Genomic DNA, 26,858 nt, shown 5'->3' on the forward strand with positions numbered 1-26,858 from the left:
CTCATATTGGTTGGTCATTGCAATAAGCAAGTCAAACCTCACTCAAAAGGTCAGTGTGACACACATGCTTTTGGATGCAAAATAGCACGCCAGTCAAAACACACAATCACAAGTACCTTGCCAACTGAGTTTTGGCTTTCACTGGAGTTGCTTCACCCTTCCTTCTCCACTCCTTACTGGCTTGTTTTGACACGCACGTGTACTGAGTGGTGTATCCAAGTTTCATCACAAGTGATAATGTGAATAAAAAGTGCATCCCCTTCATCTGCAAACCTAACCGAGTGCCTTTCACTAACCTGCAGACTTCTCAACTTCTGTTCTTCAGTCAAAATCAAGGGACCCACCAGGAGAACAATTTAACCCATATATGCCCACCGCCCCATTTTTGGGGCACCTGGAATTTTATTTTTATATTCAAGGAATTTCTTCCTGAGGTAAGTTTGATGTTATATTTCAAGAGGGTTGCCATTGGTAGATAAGACCTGGGTCCCTGCCAACACACAGCTGCTTCAACAGAACAGTTATTCGTTGTTGACTACAGCTCATTGTGAACATGCAACATGACCTCTCAGAACAACTAAGTATTTTAATCATTTTTGATAATTATTAATATGTTTGTGTGATTCCTTATGGTATATAACTTGCATAATGTTGCTGTAATATAATATAGCTGGTTATTTGTAATTTGAGTACTGTTTCCAGGCATTTCTTTCAATGCCCCAAAAATGGGGCAATGGGCATGGGCGGGTACACCATATTTTATGATACAGTCTTTACGGCAGCATATGTTCTACTGACTAAAATACTTTGTGGTATGATATGTAGATATATACGAGTTACAGATTTCCTATCCTACGCCGTCATTGGTTAGAATCCAGCAAAAATGTTGTAAAAATAATGGAACGTATGAGTGTAGTCTAACATCTGCATTATATCAGTATTGTTACCTACTGTAGATATATCGTTAAAATATTTTCACGTGTTTCTTATAATATTCTAGGTCGACCATCGATGAAATCTTGGCGATTCTTGAGAGCGACGACCAACAATTTGCAAGTGCTACAATATACACTTGTCCCCCGCAAAATCATCTTCATAGTGATGAAGAAAGTAGTGACGAAGATGGAAACATCAATCATCTATCTGGGAACCAACTTCGGGCTGAGGGAGAGCTGCGGGCTACTGTCGTTATTGAAAATCGATTTGAAGAAGTGGTATGGGGAGTACCTGATGTTAGGGATGATACAACTAGCCGTGCTGACCAAATAGCATCATCAGGTAGTCACAATGAACAGACTGCATCTTGAGCTATTTCTAGCGATAACTACATGTTATCACCTCCCCGAAAAAAGAAAACATTGCCACCAACACGTAAGTGGGAACATGTTGATATACCCACTAAACCTGAACGTGAATGGACAAGACCAGAACTTTTAAACACTAACAAATCTACTGTAGAACTTTTCGAATTATTTTGGGATGACCAAATGATAAATGCCATTGTTAATTAGTGAAAACGATATGCCATGTTCAAAGGTAACCATAAATTTGATTTTGAAGTTAATGACATCAGGTTACTTATTGCCATATTACTTTTGAGTGGATATTGTACTGTTGCTAGGCATCGTCTCTACTGGGATTCAGGTGCTAATAATTACCATCCCGGATTTGCAGGTGCTATTTCAAGGAATAGATTTGAAGAATTACTTCGCTACATACACATTGTTGATAATAACACTCTAAATCCCAATGATAAATTCGCAAAAGTACATCCACTTTGGGATCATGTAAATGAAAAATGGTTAAAATTCTTTCCTAAAGATGCGCACATGAGCATTGATGAATCCATGGTCCCATACTTTGGAATACATGGAACCAAACAGCACACCCAAAACTGGATTCAAAGTGTGGTCTATGTGTTCGCGATTAGGGTATCCTGTTCAAGCTGAGCCTTATCAAGGTGCCTCTATAGGTAACACAAACCCTAACCTGGGTGTAGGAGGATCAGTAGTTGTAGACATGGTGAATAAACTGACTCAAGGTGCGGCATATAGTATATTTACTGATAACTACTTTACATCCCTGCCTCTCTTATCAAAACTAGGAAGAAATTGTCATGACTGCACTGCCACGATTCGTAACAATCGTATAGAAAAGGCCCCTCTCCAGGAGCCTGCTGTAATGAAAAAGCTTCCAAGAGGTAGTTATGACCAAGTCACAGATGTAAACTCAGGAATAACTCTCGTAAGGTTCAACGACAATAATATTGTAACGCTGGCATTTAACATAACAGGTGTTTCGCCGATGGGTATGTGGAGTTGTTGGAGTTCCAAGGAAAGAAAGAGGATATCCCTACGACAGGTAGCGCTTGCTGCTCAGTATAATCTATCTATATATGGGAGGAGTGGACCAGCTGGACCAAAATGTGTCAGCTTATCGGCCTGGCATAAGGATGAAAAGTACTGTTCCCGTTGAGCTGCAGTATCAATAATAAATATTACCTGTATAGGATGACTCCTGCAGGAATGGATAAATGCGCTTGTGATTTTTGGGCTTCATACGTTATATTGTCCAATGTTACCTAGGAAAATACACCAATCATCGTCCTGCAATTGGTAGACCTCTGAAACCTGCGAAACGGCGCGTGCAGGATGAAGTGCGGTTGGATGGTGTTGGGCATATAATAATATCAAACCCAACCCATATTCGATGTGCAGAATGCCATAAGAACACTACCAAGAAATGTAGAAAATGTGATGTGGGCTGCCATGCTAATTGCTTTGAGAAGTTCCATTGTTAAGTGACATAAAGCAAGTGATATCTAACAAGCGTTCTTATGTGTTTACGTGTATAATGGTGACGAATGGAAATAACTTAACAATCTCTCTAACTTGGAACACTATTCTTTGTTTATTTGACGAGTTTTATATTTTGTATTTTTATTTCTTGTGATATAATTGAACGTGTGAACGTAGTAAACTTCTAGTCGAAAGGGAAAGTAATTTGCTTTACATGTACCCTCCCATGCCCACCGCCCCATTTATGGGGCGGCACTTTTCTCACGACTGGAATAGGAAACAATTTATTTTTCATTTTTTACAACATCAGTGCATCCATTTGACCATTTTATGTGAAGATGGAAGATATTTGAAACGAAAAAAAAAGTTGGGCATATATGGGTTAAGGTAGACTAGTTCCTTTGTGAAGATGACATGACATCTCCCTTAATCCAGCCTGAGAAGCAATTTTGGAAACTGAAATGTCAAGTCGCCTTCAATGAGATCATGAATAGTCTTAATATTCTCCTCCGTAATGCTTGTTTATGGATGATGATCTTGGCTGACATTTACAACCCGTTCATGGACTTACTTGGAATTCTTTATGGCAAACAAACACGCCAGGTCTTAAAAGTGTTCAATCAATGATCAATGAACTGCGCTTTCAATCTCCGTAAAATTTCTGCCAGTTTCATGCCTTTATCAGTAAGAAATTTGATGATGATGTGTAACACAGTCCTACAGTGAACCTGTTGCTAAGACAACATGAGCAGTACTAATGTATGGGTCTGCAAAGTCCAACTGTCTGCCATCCCCACCCATTCCTTGTAGAAGTTGCCACCTACTCCCTTGAACACTACACACTCAGGATTGATTGAAAGAAACATTTGCATGTGGTTTTCTTTTGGATGGTTCATTGTTTAATCTTTTTATCAGTCTGCAGTCTCTCCAGCTATTTTGGGAGAAGTTAAGATCAGAAACTGTTGGGCAGTCTTTATGACAGGAGGCTGGAACTAGCACAATCTTCTCCTGGTGGAATTTCTTTCCACCATAATGGCTATGAATGCCAGAACTTATGTATACATGTTAATAAAATTATGTACTACCCTGAAGCAGACACTGAAAATGTCAGACTCTTTTGCAAAAATGCTTACTTCCATGTCAATGGTCTTGAATGCAACAAAACTGAGCACTTTGCCACACCGCTGTCCCAACACTTACTGTATAGTCGGACATCTAGCTGCTTCCGACTTTAGCCTAATGAAGAGATGTATGGAAGATATATGGGCCGAGAGTGCTTTGATACTGATGAAAAAGTCAAGTTGGTCATGCAGAGGTAGCTATGCACCTAGAAAACGTTTGTTGAACAACAAAATAAGGTTTTTTTTTTTGCTAGTAGTTTATCACACTAACACACGTTGAAGGTTTTCATTGATATAAGAATGGGAAAGGGCTAGGATTGGGAAGTTAGCGGTTGTGGCATTAATTAAGGTACAGCCCCGGCATTTGCCTGATGTGAAAATGGGAAACCATAGAAAACCATCCTCAGGGTTGTCAAATGGGATTTGTACCCACCATCTCCTGAATTCAAGCTCACAGCTACGTGATCCTAACTGCACAGAAAAATTGGTCAGTTAAGAAGCCTCTCTGTGTATATTTTGTATCTTACCCAGCAATTAAACTTTATGCATCCAACAAATCAGTGCATTCCTTTTTGTTCCTTCCTAGCATGGCCAGGGTTGCCATGATTGTTAAGGTATTGAAGTCGAGTCTATATGGTCTGACACCATGGTTACCCGGTTGGAGTCCCATTGGTCGAAAAAATGTTCATCAGAATGTCGGCTGGCAGTGTAGGAGAGGTGGTGGTATACAGTTTCTAATCACTAGATTGCGTACCAAAAACCTGGATTCAATTTCAAACCTCTCTGCGCAGTGCTCATGTGGAGTGAGGGCATATGATGCTGTTGATGGTGATTCACCTGTCGGATGGGGACGTAAAGCTTTGAGCAGACCCCTTGATGTTATTCGACAAGAGTAGGCTATGTACTGACACGGTTTCACTCTCCCTACCCCATCATCATCATCATCATCATCACCCACATCAAGATGCACAGGTCGCCCAAGGGAGTCAAATAGAAAGACCTGAACCAGGTGAGCCGAACATGTCCTCGGACACTCCTGGCACTAAAAGCCATATGATAAATAAATACAAAAATAAATAACCAAAAATCTGTACCAATTTGCATGTAAACACTTGAGAGAAGACTGTGGAACAGATTTTAAAATTATGCAGTGATAGCAAAAGACAAACACAGTACAGCAGAGCTTTGAACACCATTAAAAGTAAAGTGCTTGCAGGCCGGAATCATTCACCACAAGAAAGAAAAGGAGAACTGGCAAGTTATAGAATATATCAACATACTAAATAACAAGGTGGTCATAAAATCTAACAACCTATGAAGGTACAAGAACCAGAGGAGAACTGAACAGAAAAGACTTAATATCACGTGAAAAGAAGATCTCATGGGATGAAACTAAAAACCTCCAAGCAGAAGATAAGTTCTGTGGTTTCTGGCCTTTGATAGAGTCTACATGTTTGCCAACAACATACAACATGGATAAAAGGAGAGTCCCAATAACACAGTAACCTACCAAAATAGAAATGAACTCAGGATGATAAAAGAAGACAAGAACACAGTACATCTACAGCTGGACTACGGTGATTAAAAAATCTGCAACTTTTGTCATGTGCAGCATTTAGATAGAAATTATATTGGAAAGTGTGTATTGTGTACCAGTTTTTGAAATATCCATTTTTAGAATAATTAATCATTTGTAATGTCATCATCATCTTGATTTCCCATTTCCAGCTTCCCGGGTCAGGTTGTGAATAAAGGACCTCCATCGCTGCCTGTCTCTCCAGCACTATTCTCCTTTTTTAAGTACATCTTCTGGTTTTCCTCCTCTCTTCTCTATGCACTCCCACACTGAATCTGTCCACCCCTTTCGGGGTGTTCCTCGTGGTTTTTCCCCTGCTAACTTCTCTGAAAAAGCTTTTTTTTTTTTTTTGGGCACTCTCTCTTCTCCCATTCTCATCATATGCCCATAACACTTTAGCTTTGTTGTTTCTATCCTGTCTTGAAGTTTCAAGATTCCTGTCCTTTTCCTTATCTCTTCATTTCTAATTCTATCCTTTCTAGTCTTTCCCTTGATACCTCTCAGGAATTTCATCTCCACTGCCTATCTCATTTTGTTGTAGTCCACAATCCAGCTGCAGAGGTTAGTATGGGTTCATAATAGGTAGAATATAATACTTTCTTACATTTCTTCGGGACATCTTGGTTCCACAAAATATCCCTTATACTCTGGTACAAGCTGTTTGCTTATTGTATTCTTCTTCCAATTTCCTTGGTAATCTTTCCATCTTCTGTGATCACACTTCCCAAGTACCTGAAACTTTTAACCACTTCCAGAATTTTACCATTCAGTTTTATCTTTCCTCTTCCTTCCTTCCCCTTCTCATCACTATTGTTTTACTTTTCTCTGTGTTTACTTTCATCCCAAATTTTTCTATCTCTTGATTCCATATATCTACTTGTTTTTGCAATTCCGTTTCATCCTAACCCCATATCACTATATAATCTGAAAACAACATGGCTTTTGTTGCCTGTCTTCCCAATCTCTGTTTAATGTTCTTATGAATTTCATCCATGACTATTATGGCGAATTTTAAGGAGTTTGAAAGTGTTTGGCTATCTAACAGACCTACCATTATGCGAAGGTGTGGTAACGTTCATTATTTGTATCTTGTGTACCTGTCTGGGACTCTCTCAAACATATAATGTAACCCAGTAATTGCTGGTAGTTCGCCAGTATGCCGTGAGCACTATACTTCTCTGGTGGTCTGTGTGTACACTCCTGCCACCTAGACGCGTCCGCTAAAACTTATCTTTTTGATTGTCATATTGCTTGTATAACGATAATGGTGGGCGATTGCAGTTGTTACCCGAGTTGATTGGAAGGAGGAAGCTGCTTCGTGACTGCGACTGGACAAAGTTAAATTGTATCTCTAGCACACGAGAAGAAATGTGGGTGAAGTTTGACCCAGGTTAACTTAATCGCCACCCGGTGATATGCCAAGGCATGCTTTGATGGATTGTTGATTACCCGACAACTGTAAGTAACATAATTTTTCTTCCTTCTAAGGATCCTGAAATGGGCGACGGATATTGCATTGCAAGTGAAATTTGAAACGAATGCGAATAAACTTATTGGGGGAATATCTGCCTACTTCAATCTGTATGAAATTTATGTTTGACAGTAATGTTTGGAGTTTCAGGTCATCTCTATAGTACTGTAATCTAATGTCAATGGATTTGGGGGTTTCGATGTTATTATTAACCTAGTAATCTCGTTCAACATCTATTTAAAAATTTATCACATTTTTATAAATTATATTCAAAGGTGGTATATATGTCATGAGGTTGTAAAGATTGCTATTACTCCATAATGTAATATTCATTAACGTTTACCTTTGGATTAAGGGTATGGTGGTTTAATTTGTTGGTTTCATAGTAATTGTTTTATCCACCTGAAAACCACCAAACTGGAGTGTAAATGAAACAAGTGAAAACATATTTTTATGACTAACTCTAGTTTCGTTTTAGTCAGGCATTTTCTTTCTGGGTCACGTGATTTTGTTGGCATGGTTACCGAATGTAAACCGTTGTGGGGGCGTGTGCTCTGTTTGTTATTTGACTGACGTTTTGCTTGTTGGGAACTAACAGATGACGTTCGACCATTGGAGATTGTAATTGATTCTTCTGGGAAACAGATGTGCGTTATGATTACACTGATAGTGTCTATTTCTTTTCCTGCAATTGGTGTTTGGTGCTTAATGATATGTTACCATTAAATATTTTCTTCATTCGGGTTTATTATTGCATTCTTCTTGATTTTGAACTTCCTAACTTGTTTTATTCCTGAACCTTAAACCCATGACATTCATTTTTCCGATTTACTCCTGATGCAATTGAGATAGTCACTAAGGATCTGTTTTCCACTTGATATTATAACCTAAAGACTCAAAGTCACAGATTGGTTATTAACATAATTTGATTATTTTCGAAGAAATTGTGGAACTTCGAAAAATTAGGATACTTTGTATTAATCGCACCCAATTGGGTCATTTTGGGACTGTTATATGTAAAAAATATCTTTTAATTATATCCTAACTGAAAACTTAAGATGAATTGCTTATTTAATTTGATTAATTTTGATCATTATCATTATGTGTTAATGTTGTCGGAAACGATTCAAGGTAATTAATTTAATTAAAATTGATTTTTCTTCATTGGAATTGGTTATTATTTCAGTCGGTGTAATCAACTTTTTAAAATTTGTTCCACTTGACCTCGTGGGCTTGGCACATCCACTTAATGCAACGACCATTGTGTAGACATCCTGGTAAGTGTTAATGTGTTTGCTGTTATTTGCTTATTTGATTTGCTCTCGGGTCGTGCAATATCTATTGCTGCAAATATCCCAGTAAGGCTGCGATACTATGATGAATAGTATGGGAGACAGTACACTATCCTCTCGGAGACCAGTTTCAACTGTAAACCATTTTGTTTTTCCTATACTAGTCTTCACACTACAAACACAATTTTTGTACATAGCTTTTATCATTTGCATTTCCACTCTGTTAACTTGTTTTTTCCTTAACGTGTCCCGTACCAACTGTCTGGGCACACTGTCATAAACTTTCTAAATGTCAATAAATGTCATCACTATGTCTTTTCCAAACTCCCATCATTTGTAATGTAAAGGCACTGAAATTTAAGGAGCAATAGAGTAAGAATCTGTAGAATCTACTTCTCCCAACAAGCCTTCACATTCTTGTTTAGTACAATGCTTCTGTTCATTTTTTTTTTCCCGCACAGTTATTAGCTGTTGTTCTGCCACGTGATAAATGAAAGTAAAGAGCATCTACAATTTCTGGTGCAATTTTCTATGATTTGACTGATAAACAATTCGATGGTCTCAAAAAATCACAGCTAATCTCAGATTTCCCAGCGAGTGATGTAGAGGATGACCAAAGACTCTCATGAATGTAATCAAGAAATCACAACCTATCACATTTCTCCCAATTACCACCAAACTTCTTAACCCTTAAGGCATGAAAATATAACTGCATTTCGCTCTAGGAGAAGGTGGTGTCCTCTGCCAATTATAATAAGAGACAACTAAAAGGGGTTGACCCCACAGGCTCTTCACTTGGAGCATGGGTTGGCAACCACAGGCCCCCTAGCTGACTCTGGCACTACTTTCACTTACCTGTATAAGCCAGCCTATTCACTTTCATCTTTCCTGTCTGACCGACCTTGGTGAACTTTTGTTCTCTTTTGAACCCGATGGTATTAAGTTTGGGAGGCCTATGGTGTCTGTTATTCCCATGCTCTTCAGGGCCCCTCCCTTTCTTTTGTGATACCCTTATTTTTCAAACATTCCCTCAGATTAGAGCTACGAGAGGATGGTTACATAGTTGAACTTCCTCTTAAAAAAATCACAATCACCAGAAAAGCTGTATGCTCATCTAGAAAGCAATAACATCACGCTAGAACAAGAGAAGGGATGCAGATGGCAACATCCTGGATGTAAAGATGAATGGCGATTGATGAGGCTAGATTAAAACAAGCATTCAAATGAAAGAGAAATTTCAATGCTGCCTGAATTGATAATAGCAAAGCCTGGTAAATACTTCCATACATATTTGTGGCTCATAAGAGGACTCAAAATGAACAAATTCCTAAAGATAACTGATGTTCAGGAGGCAGTAATGAAAATATGGAGAACTACTATATCTGTACCCTAAGTGGATCTGATGGATTATTTTACTCTTAAAGATCACCTTAGAGGTATAATTTGGACATAAAAGGACACCTACTTGTTATTGAACTTAGATGACGACTTATCTATCAAATTTGCTATACATTTTAGTGGTGTGGGGAGCAAACTGAGAGGAAGTACAAAGTCAACTGAACTGGATACAGCACACAAGATTGGACATGGAGATCAGTAAAAGGACACAACAGCATAATGCATTTTATCAGAGCATGAGGAACTTTATCTGGAAGATGGCAGTACCTAGGAAGTGTAAATAGATGTATTAAATGTATTATTAGCCCATACTCACTGGTGAAGAAGCCATGTTAGGCATAGCTGGCCAATGGTGGATTAAATGCTCTTTGAAGACAAATACGAGCCTTGGATTGAAGAACTCAAAGCAACAAGAGAGAGGAGCACACAACGGCTTACACCCTGAGGCTTCACCAGTTATGAAACCCAAATCAGGACCCAGTTACCAGATGGGAACTTGAATATTCTAACACTGACAAATAAAACTGAAGAGATAGTTGATATGATGGAAAGGAGGAAAATTCTCATCATGAGGTTATGAAACAAATTGGAAGACAACAGGAATAACACAACTCCAGCTAGACTATAAACTATACTGGTCTGGAACTAATTTGGTGTTAAGAAATAGAGTGGGCTTCAAACTTCATAAAGATATAGATGTTTGTAGCCAAATTGAATCTGTCAATGAAACAATAATTAAAGTGTCAGTAAAATGGAATGAAGACAAATATCATATAATCCAGGTCAATGCTCACCGGGCGAGTTGGCCGTGCGCATAGAGGCGCGCGGCTGTGAGCTTGCATCCGGGAGATAGTAGGTTTGAATCCCACTATCGGCAGCCCTGAAGATGGTTTTCCGTGGTTTCCCATTTTCACACCAGGCAAATGCTGGGGCTGTATCTTAATTAAGGCCACGGCCGCTTCCTTCCAACTCCTAGGCCTTTCCTATCCCATTGTCGCCATAAGACCTATCTGTGTCGGTGCGACATAAAGCCCCTAGCAAAAAAAAAAAAAAGGTCAATGCTCCACAATCAGGATCTTCAATGAAGAAAAAGAAACTTTCAAGCTAAACTAGATCTTTGGCAAGAAGAATTTAAAAGAATGGGAATGATCACCAACTAAACTAAAACAGCTGGTTTAGTGATGAGTCGAAATTCTGAAGCAGCCCACTTGTGAGTGCAATATGAAGAGGCAGATATTATTAATAACTTGAAGTATTCAGGGAGCTTTGTTTCTTCCAACAATACCATAAACCAAGAAATAGGCAACAGAATACAAGATGAATCAAAATTCTACCACTTAGTATGCCAACTACTTTTGGATGACTCATTTCTCCAAGCTTCCAAGCTCATACTGCATAAAACATATCTTGTACCAATTCTAACATATAGACTGGAAGCAGCAACATTGACTACACCGGCAAAATGTCACCTAGAAGCCACTGAAATGATGTTCCTTTGTTCTTGCCTCCAAAAGGAAAAGAGAGACAAAATAAGGAATGAAAATATCTGGCAACAACTTGGATTGGACAACAGTCTGTTGGAAATCTTGGAATTGAGCAATCATAATGGTATGAACATATGAGAAGGGTGGCTCCAGTTAGGACCCAAAGAGCAACCATGAAAGGAATGCTGTAGGTAAGAGGTCCAGAGAGACCTTGTGATGGTTGGGAACAGCAAATTGTCAAATACCTTGCAAAACATGATGTAAACTGGCAGCAAAAAGTAGATCAGCTGTGATGGACAGGGAAAACTAGAAGAGGCTTGTAAACACCTCGCACCTGGCTTGTTGGAGCGGAGAATTGATGACGATGACTGACATATGCACATTGATGAAAAGAGAGAAGAGGAAAATCCAGACTAGCGAGATGAAATTTTTAAGAATAGGGGAGACAGGGTATGAAGCGAGGATGTCAGGAAAGAAATTGTAGAAAAAAATTCAGACATCTTACCCTGCCTGGAGCTGAAAATGGGAAACTGATGATCTATTTCAGAAATATAAACCTTAGAAAGTACAATAGTGAAATGGTCATGAAAAGTGGCAAAAACAATTTTTGTATATACTTCGTGTAAATATTATGGAACTCCTAACCTTTAAAAAAAATATTTTTTAAAAATCAGTCCGGTATAGAAGATTATATGAAAATAAAAATGCTTCTTAAGGTCACACTGAAAACAAACATGGGCCTATAAAACACCGTGCTATAATAGTTGTTTATCAAATAGACAGAAATGATACTATATATGCAAAATTTCATCTCTCTCATCCTCTATGTATGAAGAAATATCATTAACAAAAAGAAAAAAAAAATAATAATGGAAATGACAATTTGAGAGGATAACACATCAGGAATAGTGTAAACAGAGCACTATGCATCATACAGCAGCTTTTATAAATATTTATCACAACTTCATATCACCTTAAATTACAAACAGAAACATGAAGTTCTTAATGAAATAAACCTGGCATTTATGACTAGCATACATTCTGTGAATCACTCTTATAAATGAGACCGTATTTTCATCTGAAGCACAAAAATTATTTTTCTTCAGGTTTGCATCATCAAATGAAAATGGAAACGTTCTCCAATAAGTGAAACTCATACATAAGGAAGATGCGACTAAGGTTCAATGTGACTTTTGTATCAATACAATTTACATTTTTACAATAATCTAATATGTACATAAAAAGGAGGTAGTGGATTTAGTAAGATAACAGGAGGGTGAAGTTCATAAAAGTAGAACTCACAGGTCAGATATTTCATATAGCCTATCCTTTATTGGTAGGGAAGATTTGAGACTGTCTTCTGGAAGTGGATGTGCCTTTACGCCAGTTTAAGATACAAAGCAGAAAGACAAACAATGAAGGGAGCTATCTTACATTCAGGTCACAACCCTCATTTGTGGATTTCCATCTTCCATAATCATTTATATTAAGAAGTTTACAATACCAACAAAGGATGTCTGATAGATGAAGACTTGTATTTCTACTTGGTAAAATATACTTTTTCCTTTGCACATATTTTTGTTTCATATTTAAGTAAATATTTACAATAGTTGAAATATCACAGCAGTAAAATCATTTATATTATAATGAACTGTAGCTTAATGTTGTAAATAAATATTTTTAAGAAATTCAGTTATGGAAACACATTTACAGTAAACAGACATGCTGGTGAACAGGAACTAGAATAAAGAGGAACAATAACCTATTCTGTCTACTATTTAAAGCAAAGGGGAGGCTGTAACATTTGAACAGCTTCTAAAGTAAGCCACATTTGGTGTTTTAGAAATGTAACTCTGGAGACAAGGTTTTAACTTTGTCAAATATATACAGAGCAAAGAACACCATTTTAGAGTATACAATTGCTGACAATCCCTACTTAAGAACCTTTTCATGATTTGTTGCAATACCCTATATAAAGATTTTAAGCCATACCCAACACCTTCCATTTAAATAGTACTCTGCCAAAGAGAGTAAAACATCATAGGTCTATTGTCAAACCATATCTTCACCATTTTCAATCTGGTAATAGCACAATGTGTTACACTGTACAATTGCCAGTAAGAAGGACAAGTCTGTACTGTAAGATGCTTTAATAAATCTCTTTTCAATTAATAAGCAACAAATAAACACAGCTAAGGATGCATAAATGTAGAAGTACTGGTAAAGATATGTGTGAATTTCAACTTTTCTTTACAACTGAAGAAGAAAAAGAAGAAGAAGAAGCAGAAGAAGAAGAAGAAGAAGAAGAAGAAGAAGAAGAAGAAGAAGAAGAAGAAGAAGAAGAAGAAGAAGACTCCATATGGAAAACTGAGAAAATGGTGGGATGAAATAACAAAATCATGTATGAATAATATATAACCTGATGGAATTAAGACAATTGTAAAATTAAAAAATACTTTTAACATTGCTCTCTATTACATACAGAACAAATACTGAATAGTAATGACTTCACTACAACTATCAATGGCAAAACTGGTAACCTTATGGGAGCATTCTTTGTCCTTAAGATAGCAATATACCAGTCACTTACTCCTGGAATAATATTGTCAATATTGCAATCAAAAGGAACTTTTCTTGTTGTGATCATATTGTGCAGTCATATGAAGTGCGTGTTCAGTGATATACCGTGAATTTATAATTCATATTGCTCCAGTATATTTAAGATGCATTACCCTTCAGCTCATACGAAAATAACTTCCACGTATGTATAGCCTGCGTATCATGTTTTTGTTCTGAGTGTAGGAAGTGATTGTCAAAGATGGATTCTACATTTTGCTTGATAACTGGAAGAACTATATTTTGAAACTGCTGCTAGTTTTGCACTGTAAAATTAGTGGTATCCATTGCATTTTACATTAAGAAACAACTATATCAGCTAAAAGCTCATCTCACAATTGCTATTGATAATCCTACTACTAATCCATCTGATAACTTCCCCTATTAGAGAACTGAAATGATCGGCATCATCAGTTCATATGAATAGCACAAAGTACAATGTGGTGAACGGTCCAAATTTTTCAGTAGAATTTCAAAAACAGAACACACACAGTATTCAAACAATGGACTGAACCTAGTGCTGTAAACAGTTTTTACAAGCAGGACAACAGGCAGACACATCAACAACAAATAATGAAATTCATCACAACAACCAGTCGGACAGTTTGACAGGCTTATACCTCAAGGCATAAATGTTTTAAATGAATACACACAAATATAGCAACATTTATTATACAATCGCAACAAACAAAAATGCCTTTCTGACTGTGGTACTGGGAACATTTAAAGAAGAACTGTCATTCACAAATAATAACAATCCCGATGGCAGAAAACATTCCATCATGGTAACCAACTTTATCATTAATAAATGCCGAGAAGCCGTTGCCATATGATAGCTATTCTATATATACATCAATAACTGACAACTTTAAACAAAATACAGTACGAAAGAAGATGACTGCAGCAATAAGGAAAAATTCAAGAATGTATATAGAATAAACAAAACTCTGTCATTGAAAAACCATGTAAAAAGAATCCAGGTAAACCTTCCTTCATTGTATGGATTTTGACATAATCTGCACGTTGAAATAACAAACTACATGTTTTATCTGCTGAGAATACATCATGATGGTCCATCTTCTAACATGCTGCCATGCCTTGATCGAACCAAGTTGAAACTTCCAGATCTACTGGCTAAAGCTTCAGTCCGACTTGTAACATTAGCAAATATACTGTCTACTAATAATGAACTATCAATGAGATCGGCTATTTCTTCAAGCTCAACTTTACTTTTAACACTGTCACAGACAGGGGAAAGTGGAATGTGTATCACATCATTTACAGCAAACTCACTTATTAAGTCACTATCACGATGGGGTTCAGGTGGTGATTCTGGAGATAGTTTATGAGGAAACCTACAGCTATTTGCTATGTTGCTGTTAGCTAATGAATTAGAACTTTCAATATCACATATATTTCTATCAATTTTAAGAAAACCATGATCATGTACCTGTTCCAGCTTAGCCATAGCACTTTTCGTTGAACAATCTTGCTTTTGAAAATCTTGAGGCACATCTTTGTTTATGTCAAGGTTTAAACAAGAGCTCTGCTTTCCCTCTAGATGTGTAGCCCGTGACTGCTGTTGAGCTTCCAAGTCGTCATCAGACCATACTGGAGCAGAACCACCTGCCTGCCAATTTTGGAGAAACCGCTTCTGTGCCTCATCCCCTGAACTAACTGTCTCTTGTTCCACTTTATTGTGCAAATTGGGAGTGAGAATAGGCTCAGACCCAACATGACCCAAGTTCCCTGCTCCGACTCTCTGTTGGGCAGATGTACTTTCTGTTGGCCTATTTGTATCTTCTGCTCTTTTGATCTCTTCATACTCATCCAGACCTTTGTCCAGGGAATAACTTAGACTCGTTGTTACAGTAGCAGAAGTGTGAGGAAGATCCTCTTTCCCATTTACCACAATGAAATCTTTAGCAGATTGTACTTCAGGATCTACGGTAATTGTTTGAAACTTCAGCTCTGAACTGCCCATAGACTTGGAAACTCTGTGACCTTTCTCAAACTGACGGGGTAAGGGCTGTTTTCGAAATACTTGAGGTATACTGCTAACAGGGCTACGGTTTTGAGAACTTCGCAGATCACAGGATGATCCAGTTGGAGTACGAAGGTAAGTCTCCAGCCTGTAAAGAAAATAGAATTTCACATATTTACTGGTAGTGTACAGATTAAAAACAATTGTGAATACTGTAGGTACATATTTTAATATTTTTAACACATTGGAGAGACAGCCCACAGAAACTACGGGTGCATTATTACTGATGGAGCTCACAGAATCTATGGGCACATTTTTTCACTGTGGCTAAAAATAGAAGCTGCCATTTCAGCAAGTTATGACTTAAACCAGAACACTGCTGGATACTTCTAGTAAGAACAAAATGTACTAGTTATGACCATAAATCAAGAACACTTCTTTCAAGGCAATGATAAAACAACCACATTCCTACATGATCTGTGGCTGTGTCATTGTTCACTCTCAGCTGTAAAGTGAACAGGAATGTATGATTCCAATATAAATGGTCCGTTATTGAACATTATAAATTTTCTAACTAATTCATTCTTGGTTGTCAGCGTTTCGCCCCAATGTGTCAATTTGGGCTCATCAGTTGGTAACTAGCACACCTAGCAAGATGCATGGCCAGTGCATAGAGTGGAAGTTACTGCGTAGGCTACTTGGAGCCACAAGCAGTGCCAATGTACTATGAGAGACTTGGTCTCATTTACAAAAATTAATGTTTGCTAGGCCATCAGATGATGTAGATATTGAATATGTAATTTATACTAGAATTATATAATTTATATGGGAATTACACATTCAGGACAAATATCTTAGGTTCCCTTTGGGAATCGGTATCTACATCACAGGAATGTGTGATCAAGAGGCAGGCTTGTTTGTGTCTTTCTTGTAAATATTTATCAAGTCTCATTTAACAGCAAGAAATTTAGATGATGAATCAATACTGGATGTTCTTGGGGAAGAATCGGGTTCTGAAATTGAGGATGAGGATGACAATTATACACCAAGTAAACATGATCATTCTGATGCTACAGGTAAGTAAACTACAATAACAAGCCAATTTCAAAGAGGTGTCAAGTGGGTTCTGTAATATAGTTTTATAACGCTCCCTAAACATATCAAGAAAATCCTTTAAGTTGCTGTAGAGATGGAATATTTTATGAAATGTACATTCACTAGTATATGAAATCTTTCAAGTGTTTGTTTAAATGCTATTAGTCGTTACAGATATCAGTATGTTGGAATTTTGACGTGGGATCTTAAATACCTACAGACTATGGTGAAATTACATAGCATAACCTTGAACACAACAAGTGGGTATAAAACAAACTGCACTAATCAGCTGGCTTAGTAGAATTTGCAGTACACGAAATCAAGAGGTACATGTATGTGAATATAGGTTCAGGTAATAAGATCTTCATAACTAAAATGAAATTAAAAACAAATTTCACAGCAATAACATGAAAATGCTTACATGTTAGGTCCTGGTCGCAGATGTAACAATCCCATTAAATTCGATAATGTAGTCCTCAAATCATGTGTGGGCAGACCACAGTACCACCGTAATTGAGCAATGTTCTTATTCAATAAGTACACACCATAGCTGAACTGGAGCTTGTCCTTGCCTCTGGAGAACAGGGGGAATCTGAAAATGCACATAACTGGTGTCACTATCAATTCTAGACTAGTAAGTGTATTCCACTGTTTTCTTTTGAGCTTATTAGAATTATATGTATAAATTGAGGTTAAAAAATAAAATATAAGAGGCAGTCAAATAAAAATGTAACCGCCGGGCTGAGTGGCTCAGACGGTTGAGGCGCTGGTCTTCTGACCCCAACTTGGCAGGTTCGATCCTGGCTCAGTCCAGTGGTATTTGAAGGTGCTCAAATACGTCAGCCTCGTGTCGGTACATTTACTGGCATGTAAAAGAACTCCTGAGGTACTAGAATATTTTGTACCTCGAAAGTAATCACAAGAACTGATAAGACATTTATCCCACTGGGTGATAAGACAGTAAATCCCATTCTTGAAAATGCTGAGAGCTGTCGATGGAACCACATCTGTATCCAGTTGCACATGTCGTCTGATACAAACTGATGTCCACGAATGTCTTTCTTCAACTCTCCAAAGATGTGAAAATTGCATGGGGGAGAGATTTGGGCAGTAGGGAGGTTGATGAAGAGTTTCCCTAGTTTCCCTATCCAAATCTCCAAAGAGTATTCCTCACAGAATTGGCAGTGCAGAGGCGGGCATTGTCATGAAGGATGATAGGATGCCGGGGTGTTTTGACTTGTGGCATGTCTCAGTTTCTGCAACGTATCCTCACAGCACTCTTCAATGATTGTGGCCCCATGTTCGAGCTGAAGAAAAATATTAATGGATGTTGGTGTGACAGTGTGACTGGGTATAGACATGGTTCCATCGACAGACTGCTAGCTTTTTCAAGAATGGGAATGAGCATCTCAACACCTAGTGGGATGTCTTAACAGTACTGGTGATAATTTTTGGCGTACAAAATATTCTACTCTTTTTGGCAGGTGACCTGTTTTCATTTCAATGCCCTTTATACACGGTATATTACCCATCTATCACGATATATGCAAGACTTGGCTAGGGATATACAAGGATGAAAATTATATACAATCAGTTGAAATGAAATTTCTGAGAAATATATTGCAGAAAACAAAGAGAGACATGTTGAGAAATGAATAAGAAAAAGAATTAAGGTGGAAAAGTTAACGGAGAAATGGAAAAAAATAAATGGGTAAGACTGTCCTTTCAATGCCTTCGTGATATACAGGCCATACTCTAGGAAGCATGCCAAGCCGATCAGCTGATTGATTAGGGTGGCATACATGGACGTTATGAATGGTACTTGTGAATGTAAAACATAGTAACTGAGCATTCTTTGGATAATTGTGACTACTGAAAGACAGACCTTTATTTTTAAGTATATTGCATGCCTGTACTCTAAATTTATCACATCAGGATTTACATAAACACCTCTTACCGAGATAATTAACGAGACCTCGTAGTTTAGGTTAGGTATGTTATTTTCATGTGGTGAGTAATGTAAATTCAAGGAATGTAATGCTTTTCGTGGTATTTACTCAATGAATTGTTACTGCATAACATATTTTTATGGAAATATAATGTTCATAATTTTCATTAAATGCCACATTGCCAGAAAGTTGTGTACATATCAAACTATACAAGTGACTATACACCAATATTCTAATTTCTTTCGATGAGGGTATGAGAAACTTACGAAAGATGAAAATCATAACCGAAAATGCAACTATTACAAAGAATAGTTTTCACTCATTTTCCTGAGCTTAAGGGTGAGGTCTGCTTTTGACCTCCTCCTTATTGTGTAGCTTTATGAGAGTGCGTTTTACTGTTAATAAAGTACAATCCTAAAAGTAATATAGATTGTCAGTAACCAAGTGAGCCTATAATTGTGCTATTTCTTGGTTAGGTAATACCGAGAATGTGCAATAGAGGCGGAATCAAGTTCAAAATATAGAACCAAATGCAGTTTATAAAACTCGACCTTCTATTAAATGATACTGGCATTGTTATACATACACTTTAAACAATTTAAATTAAACTTTTGATAGTAGACAATATTTCGGTATTACAAGCAATGCAACTTAATTCCTTCTAGGACAGCACCAAGAGTTCCAAGAAAAGGAACCCACAAAAGCTGCACTGTATTTATGATAATCTAGATGTATGGTGGCACAGCCATATTATTATTATTATTATTATTATTATTATTATTATTATTATTATTATTATTATATTTGTGTACGTTTGTTGTGTCCTTAGTTTTATTAATGCACACTTTATTATGATTTGTTGGGTACATAGACGAGTAGGCCTACATCAGTCGTTATGCAGTGACCATTTTGATCACATTTGAACTCTACTACTCTTGGGACTGGTAGACTTAACTTATGAGATATAAACGATTACAGGTGTTAATGATCTAACCTGTTATATTAATACGATATTTGACAATATTTCTTAACTACAATAAAGTCGTATGGGGTGCTTGCAATACATGGGTCAGACGGAGGAAACTGTTCGCCTCTTTGCGTGACGTCATCTGAGCTACAGTACGCCCTGCACATCACGAAGGCAGTGGTCCTTTGCTTATGTGCCTGCCTAATAATCATATTAATCATGTGTGCAATTTTTAGGAAAATTGATTTTGTAATAATATAGGCTTTCATGGAAGAGACCTACTGAAAAGGTGTTAGGCATTAAGTAGTAATCACATTTTGACAAGTGTCAGCATTTCACTCACTTTACAGCAGGCCTTGTTAACAGCCTGATGGGCAAATGGAACTGACTCCTTATAAAAATTATTCCTTTCTGCTTTCTCATGATTGGGTAGTCAGAATTAATCTATTTGAGAGAGAGAGAGAGAGAGAGAGAGAGAGAGAGAGAGAGAGAGAGAGAGAGAGAGAGAGAGAGAGAGAATATTTACAAATGTACCTACTACTAAATTTTTATCTAGTTGCCACAAGACACAGTATACTAAAATTCTATCAACATTGACAATCTGTTGTGAACACGCTTTGATTTATATCTCATTGATAAAACATGGTAAATTCTTCACATTCTTCACTTTTCAGTATCAACTTTGTTAAATGTAACTTAAAAGCTTTTCAGTCTGTCAAACACCAAGTTCAAAATATAATATATAACAATAAAACATACTGTGCCTGTAAAAAATACACACTATCAAACAAAGAATGAAATTTTTTTTTTTTGTACAAGAACTTCCTCAAATTTTATCAAATCACTTTAAACCATGTGCATATATGTACAATATTGTTTATGTTATGTAAACTAGTCAAGGATTATGAATTGGTGATGTTACGAATTTTTTTTTAAACAAATAATGAATGTATTAGCCTCTATTGTCACTTTAGTAAATTATGGAAATTTTCTAGTACTAGTCTATGCTGCCATCGTCCGTTACCTTCTACAACTGTCCTTCCAGTCATTTGTCATCATCGCGCCTGTGCTGTAGAAGTCAACCCAGATGTCTTTCTTTTTCCTCTGGTGTTCGGAGACTATTTCCTCATAAGCTGGCATGGATGGCAGTCCAAGCTGTAGGCGGAGATCTTCCAAAAGCATTGTTTCACTGCACAACTCGTAGATCAATCTGGACGGGGAAAATTTGGAGACACCGAGGACTCCCTTCATATACGCGGCCTTAACATTTTTGATGTGCTTCAAGTTCGCTTTTGTAAGGCATTCCCAGATTAACTGTAACCCATACGTAGCTACGGGTATGACCTTAAATTTAAATAGTTACATCGCTGTTCGGAGTGAAATCTTCCTGATATGTCTGATATCATTTATTGCAATCAGAGATGTGGCCACTCTATCTTTAACATGTGCAGAAAATGTTCTCCCCTGTGCCTCAAGAGTTATTCCCAAATATTTGAATCTGTTCACATTGCTTAATGGTTGCTGGCCCAAGTATATTACGTCCTCTGCGGCTTGCCGTCCTCCTTTCTTGAAGATCGTTTTCACCGTCTTCAGCCTGTTGAGTTGGAAATCGTTGTCATTCGCCCAGTCCACTAGGTGATCGAATGCTTTTTGTAGTGAAGTGATCGATGTTGAAACCAGGGCCGTATCATCCGCATACAGGTGTACCTTTACGTCTTCTGTCTTCGTTGCCTGCACCACATCATATGTAGAAATGTTGAATAGGAAGAGGCTAAGTGGGTACCCTTGTAAGACTACCGTCTGGTCGATCAGATTAGAGGTAATAAGTGCGTTGTCCACTTCAATATATTTCCTCAAAAGTATATTTTTCAGCAGAATCGTATAGGAGTTCTCTTCTCCTATGAGTTGCATGAGTTTCATCATTAGGTTCGTTCTGTTGATAGTGTCGAATGCCTTGGTATAATCAACGAAGATAACGTGTAGTTTCCATTTTGGATGTTGAAGGGCCTCATTTATGTTGTTCTGTAGACATTCTACTGCTTGGATTATCGATTGACATTTCCTAAAACTGAACTGTTCTTCTGGGATACACTTGTCCACTATGGCTGTCGGTTTCAAGGTCAGAAGTTTTGCCAGGGCTTTATATAATGTACATTATAGCGCTATACCTCTGTAGGAATCAGGATTACTCGGGTTCCCTCTACCCTTATACAGTGTTTTAACCCTCGAAATCCTCCAATTGTCCGGAATTCTCCCCTGCTGGAGACATTCATTAAACAGCACAGTCCATGCCTTTGCTAATATTTGAGCTGAACTCTGCACGTACTCACTAAATCAAATCATGTCCACAGGCTTTATTGGGTTTCAGTGTTGCAATTACTTCTACTATCTCTTATTGAGTGAATGACTCAGTGCTTCTCACATTTCCTTGGTCAACAGTAGCATTGCAAGGTCTAGTGTCTTTAGACCGTAACACTTTACTGAAGTGGTCGTACCAGATCTCCATTGGAATGTCTCTCGGGAAGGTTGGATTCCTCGGCTTTAAGACCTTGAAGAGGTTCTTCTTAGCTTCTTCTACAAGCTTCTCCACTGTTTCCTCAAAATATTTTTTGTTTCTGATCAGCGCTTTGTAGCTCTGTCTTTTCCTGGAGTATTCACGCAGAGAGGCTTCACAGGGTGACATTAATGCTGCGTGCAGCGAATGAATCATTGTTTTCCTGGACTGGTAACAGGCTGCATTGAAGCAGGGCTTGGCTTTCCTCTTAAATGCCGGTACTACTGTCATTGCGCTGAGTATGATGTCTTCTAGTTCCTGTAAAGCGATGTCTATGTGTCCATGCTGTATGAGCTGTATTGCTTCTGTGATCAAAGGGGTGGATTCCTCGATCGTTTGTACATTCAGTGCTCTGGTCTGTTTTATGGTATGAGATGTGGTAGGAATGCTTTGCTGTACAGTAAAGTTTGTCAATACAGGCAGATGCTTCCTGACGACATTCTTCTGTATTCTTTGCACTACGTTTGTCACTTTCTTCATATTTGAGAATACTAAATCAATCGTGCTACTCCCGTTGTGACAGATGTATGTCTTCTCTGTGTAAGAGTTGATCAGGCCCAGACCTTCTCCTTGAAGGAATCCGAGGACTGCCTCTGACTTAGTATTGTCATTATTGACTCTGCAATTAAGGTCTCCAGCGAGAATAACCAGTTCCTGTTGTCCCACCTTGTAGAGTCCAACGCTAATGATATCTATAATATCTTTATCTCTATACCACGGCTGGAAATACACACATATGATCCAACACAAACACTTTCATCTCAGGTGTCTTGTATTCCACAGTGAATGGGTGAAATCTCAGCTTCATCAGGCAGGTGATTCCACTGGATGGCCTACCTTTCAGTCCCTGCAGAGCTAGAACATGGATGTTGTAGAAACCTTCAAAATTCCAGTCCTTCGTGAGAAAGGTCTCCGTTAGGATTACAATATCAGAGTCTTTGAGTTCATCAATTGGGGACATGTTTAGAGCATCCACTGCACCTTCTATATTCCATGTCACTGTTCTGGTATTCTCTGTTGTAGTTTCCCCCCCGAGGATTGGATCCCTGAATCCTAGTATCTCCGAAAAAGATATCACCGGACAACGATCCCTCTTGGCCAAAATTGCAGAAGTCCCACCATGGCTTTGGCTTCCAAAGGGACACCCACTTTGAATGCTTTATTCTCGCTTGCTGTGGTCAGCTCTTCACATTCTATCTTCCCTTCAATTCCATTTTCCTTTAGATGTTCAACCAAAGTATCTGTATCGACGGATCGATGTATGCGGCCTACATAAAGCCACGCTTTCCTATCTCCAGCTCGGAATTTGCTATTTGAAAATACTTTGGACCCCGTTATAGTAATTATAAACTTAACTGCACAGAAGAGCCCAGAGAAATGTATAAAAGTAACAAATGTTCTTAACAATGACCTTAAGCAAGTGCAAGCGGACAACATGGGTCAGAGTTTGGAAACATCCAAGGTGGAAAATGAAATTGAAGATCTTTGGCAACACCAGAAAGGAGCAATCACATCTGCACAGAACTCAACTCTGGAAATGAGAATTGAATCAACTAAGAAGAATCGGATGACTGAAGAAATATTACATCTAATAACCTTACGACAGAAATATGATGAAAAATAAGAGCAATTACAGTATACAAAAGAAAATCAGGGAGGCTAAGGAACCTTGGATGAAGGAGAGCTGTCAAGAAGTTAAAGACCTACAAAGCAAACATTATGTGTAACTTGCACAAGAAGGTCAACAGGTTGACAGTACTGAAGATCTTCAGTGTCTGGTAGACAGAATCCTAGTAGAAGGTGATAAACTTGGACTCAAAATTAACAATGACAACACAAAGGTGATGGCCATTACCAGAACTCTTGACACATTCTTACGAATATTTATGGGGAACAAGTTGCACAAGGGCGGAAGTTTAACTACCATACCTGCCAACTTTTAGAAATAAAATATAGGAAGATTTTTAATTCTTGGATTTCTTCACTTATATTGACCCACGGTCTAGCTGGAAAAAAAAAGTCACGATAAAAGGCATACGTAATATCTACAGTTACAATGCAAATTAACCATTGAATTTAAAATCTTAAAGTAAGAAAACAAAGAAGGTTGCAAGAAAATGTACCTCTACATTCTCAATTATGACACATACGAATAATAATATTTATGTCACACCGACACAAGCAACAAAATGCGTAATAGTTTCCTTTATTAGATGGTAAAATGAAAGGAAATTTATAGGTATCTCTGAACACTTGGAGATAACGTTTGTTATATTTTTCGGCCATAACGAGAAGAGAAAATACCCGAAACTGTCACCAACACAACTTCCTGAAATATATTCAACTCATTAAAATTATGCACTGAAATATGTGAAACTACCACATACAAAACAATTCAATATGTCCCATACATTATTAATATACGACTCTGACAGGACGGCGGGGAGCACAGAAATGCAAGAAAAAGCACATGGCCTACAACACCAACGAAACTACACCCAGAAATGATGTTAACAGTGCGCGAACCACACAATAACAAACTCATTCTTTCGTTCCGATTAACTGAGTCGCTAGCGTGCACTAGCTTCTCTTGCTTGCAGGACAATTGCCGTCCCGAATCTCCAGCTGTATAAAGCACACATGCTGCTGTGGTGAGCGGAAAACACAATACATGAATGCGACGGACGAAACACTAGTGAAATAAAGCATCAAATAAATATGCTTGAAAATGAGGTTGCGCAATTTACACAAGCACATAAGAATTTATTATTTATCCTAGGGAAGAGCATTAACCGTACTGAAGGTTATAAAACTAAAACCCATCGCGCAACTGCCCCGAAGGGCCATGGCCTACCAAGCGACCGCTGGTTAGCCCGAAGGCCTGCAGATTACGAGGTGTCGTGTGGTCAGCACGACAGATCCTCTTGGCCATTATTCTTGGCTTTCTAGACTGGGGCCGCCATCTCACCATCACATAGTTTCAATTGTAATTATGTAGGCTGAGATGGCCTCGAACCAGCCCTCAGATGCAGGTCAAAATCCCTGACCTGGCCGGGAATCAAACCCGTGGCCTTCAGGTAAGAGACAGGCATGCTACCCCTACACTGCAGGGCCGGCACTGGATGTTATACTGGTCAAAAATAGGAAGAAGTAAAAATAAATTGGAAAATCGGAAGACGAGTTAAAAATGGAAAGTTTCCAGGTAAATTGGAAGGATTGGCAGGTATGAACTACAGTACTCAAGCCAGTTCGACGTTCATTGTACGTCCAGTGAACTGTAGTCATTCAGTCAGTTTTATGTATCATAGATATTCGTTAGTAAGGAACGAGTAATTAAAAACTTGCCTTCAATGTCATACTCGGTAAGAATGGGTCAGTGAAAGATTGATGATGTTGATAATGTGACGTTTGATATTCTAGTGATATTACATTGCATTGCAAGTGCGATATTTGGCACTTCTAGGGTTAAGCAATTCAAAGCTCTTGCGATATATCAGGTCTTCTGATAAGTACAAAGAAACCAGCAAGCTCATGTTCAAATGGTTGTTGATGTCTATACTTGTTAGGAATTAATTATTCAATCAAATTTTTGGTACTTTAAATTGAACAATTTAAATATGATGCATCCATGATAAGTACGTTTTTAAATAGGTTATTAAAATATATCCTTTTATGTGTAAATATTAGTTTTTACTTGTCTCAGTGAAGCAGTGCAGTCGTATATGAAGCACATTTTCTTTGTAAGCTCATGTCCTGTTTTGTCCAGTCTTTTTTATCTCTATATTTCAGAAATGTTCTGTTTTTTTAGTCAGAAAAATCTCATCACCCTACTCTAGACTCTTCGAAAAGAAACACACGACAAATTACAACGATTAATTCATTTTGAGTTGTGGCTGTACATATTTTTCACATAATAGAGTGAGAACATGGACCTGTACCTGAATATCAACAAGACCAAAATCATGACAACAGGTTTACCATCAAACGTTATGATAAATAATGAGTTATCAAAGAGGTGAATAGTTTCTGTTTGTTGCGATCAACCATTAGTAGCAGTGGCTCAAGCAGTCCAGAAATTCGCTGAAGACTTGCCCTTGGAAGAACAGCATTCAAAGGCCTGGATAAGATCTTCAAGTGTTCGGAATGGTTAAGGCATTAGTCTTTCCCATAGCTACATATGGTTGTGAAAGCTGGACCATAAGGAAGCGAGATAGGAAGCACATTGATGCATTTGAGCTCTCGTATGGGAGAAAGACATTGCGTATCCCATGGACAGCCAAGAAGACAAATGCATGGGTCATTCAACAGATCAAATCAGATCTGTCTCTTGAGGCATTCATTACAAGAATACAGCTTTCATATTCTGGGCACATTATGAGACGCTCTGATTCATTGGAAAATATTATGTTTGGGATGGTAGAGGGGTCTTGGAGACTAGGGCAGCCAGCACCGAGATGGATAGACTCCATCAAATCCAACATGAATATGACGTTGAAGGATATGAAGTACACGGCTGAAGACCGAAACATTTGGAGGCAGTCCATCCATGCAGT

General features: G+C 37.9%; 1 protein-coding gene across 2 annotated transcripts in view; it reads right to left on the reverse strand.

Annotated features, from left to right (window-relative positions):
* Nucleotides 1-12,063: 12,063 nt before the first annotated feature.
* Uvrag (UV-resistance associated gene) overlaps nucleotides 12,064-26,858 on the reverse strand; it is a 270,030-nt gene continuing 255,235 nt past the window's right edge. For both annotated transcript variants that reach the window (XM_067151386.2, XM_067151387.2), the window contains 2 exons: nucleotides 17,257-17,427; nucleotides 12,064-15,888 (listed from right to left, as the gene is read on the reverse strand). In XM_067151386.2, coding sequence (XP_067007487.2) covers nucleotides 14,820-15,888; nucleotides 17,257-17,427 — 1,240 coding nt within the window. In that variant the 3' untranslated portion in view covers nucleotides 12,064-14,819. The remainder of the gene's footprint in view (nucleotides 15,889-17,256; nucleotides 17,428-26,858) is intronic.

Source organism: Anabrus simplex, chromosome 7 (genome assembly GCF_040414725.1).
Source record: "Anabrus simplex isolate iqAnaSimp1 chromosome 7, ASM4041472v1, whole genome shotgun sequence".
In the NCBI taxonomy this organism is placed as follows: Eukaryota; Metazoa; Arthropoda; class Insecta; order Orthoptera; family Tettigoniidae; genus Anabrus; species Anabrus simplex.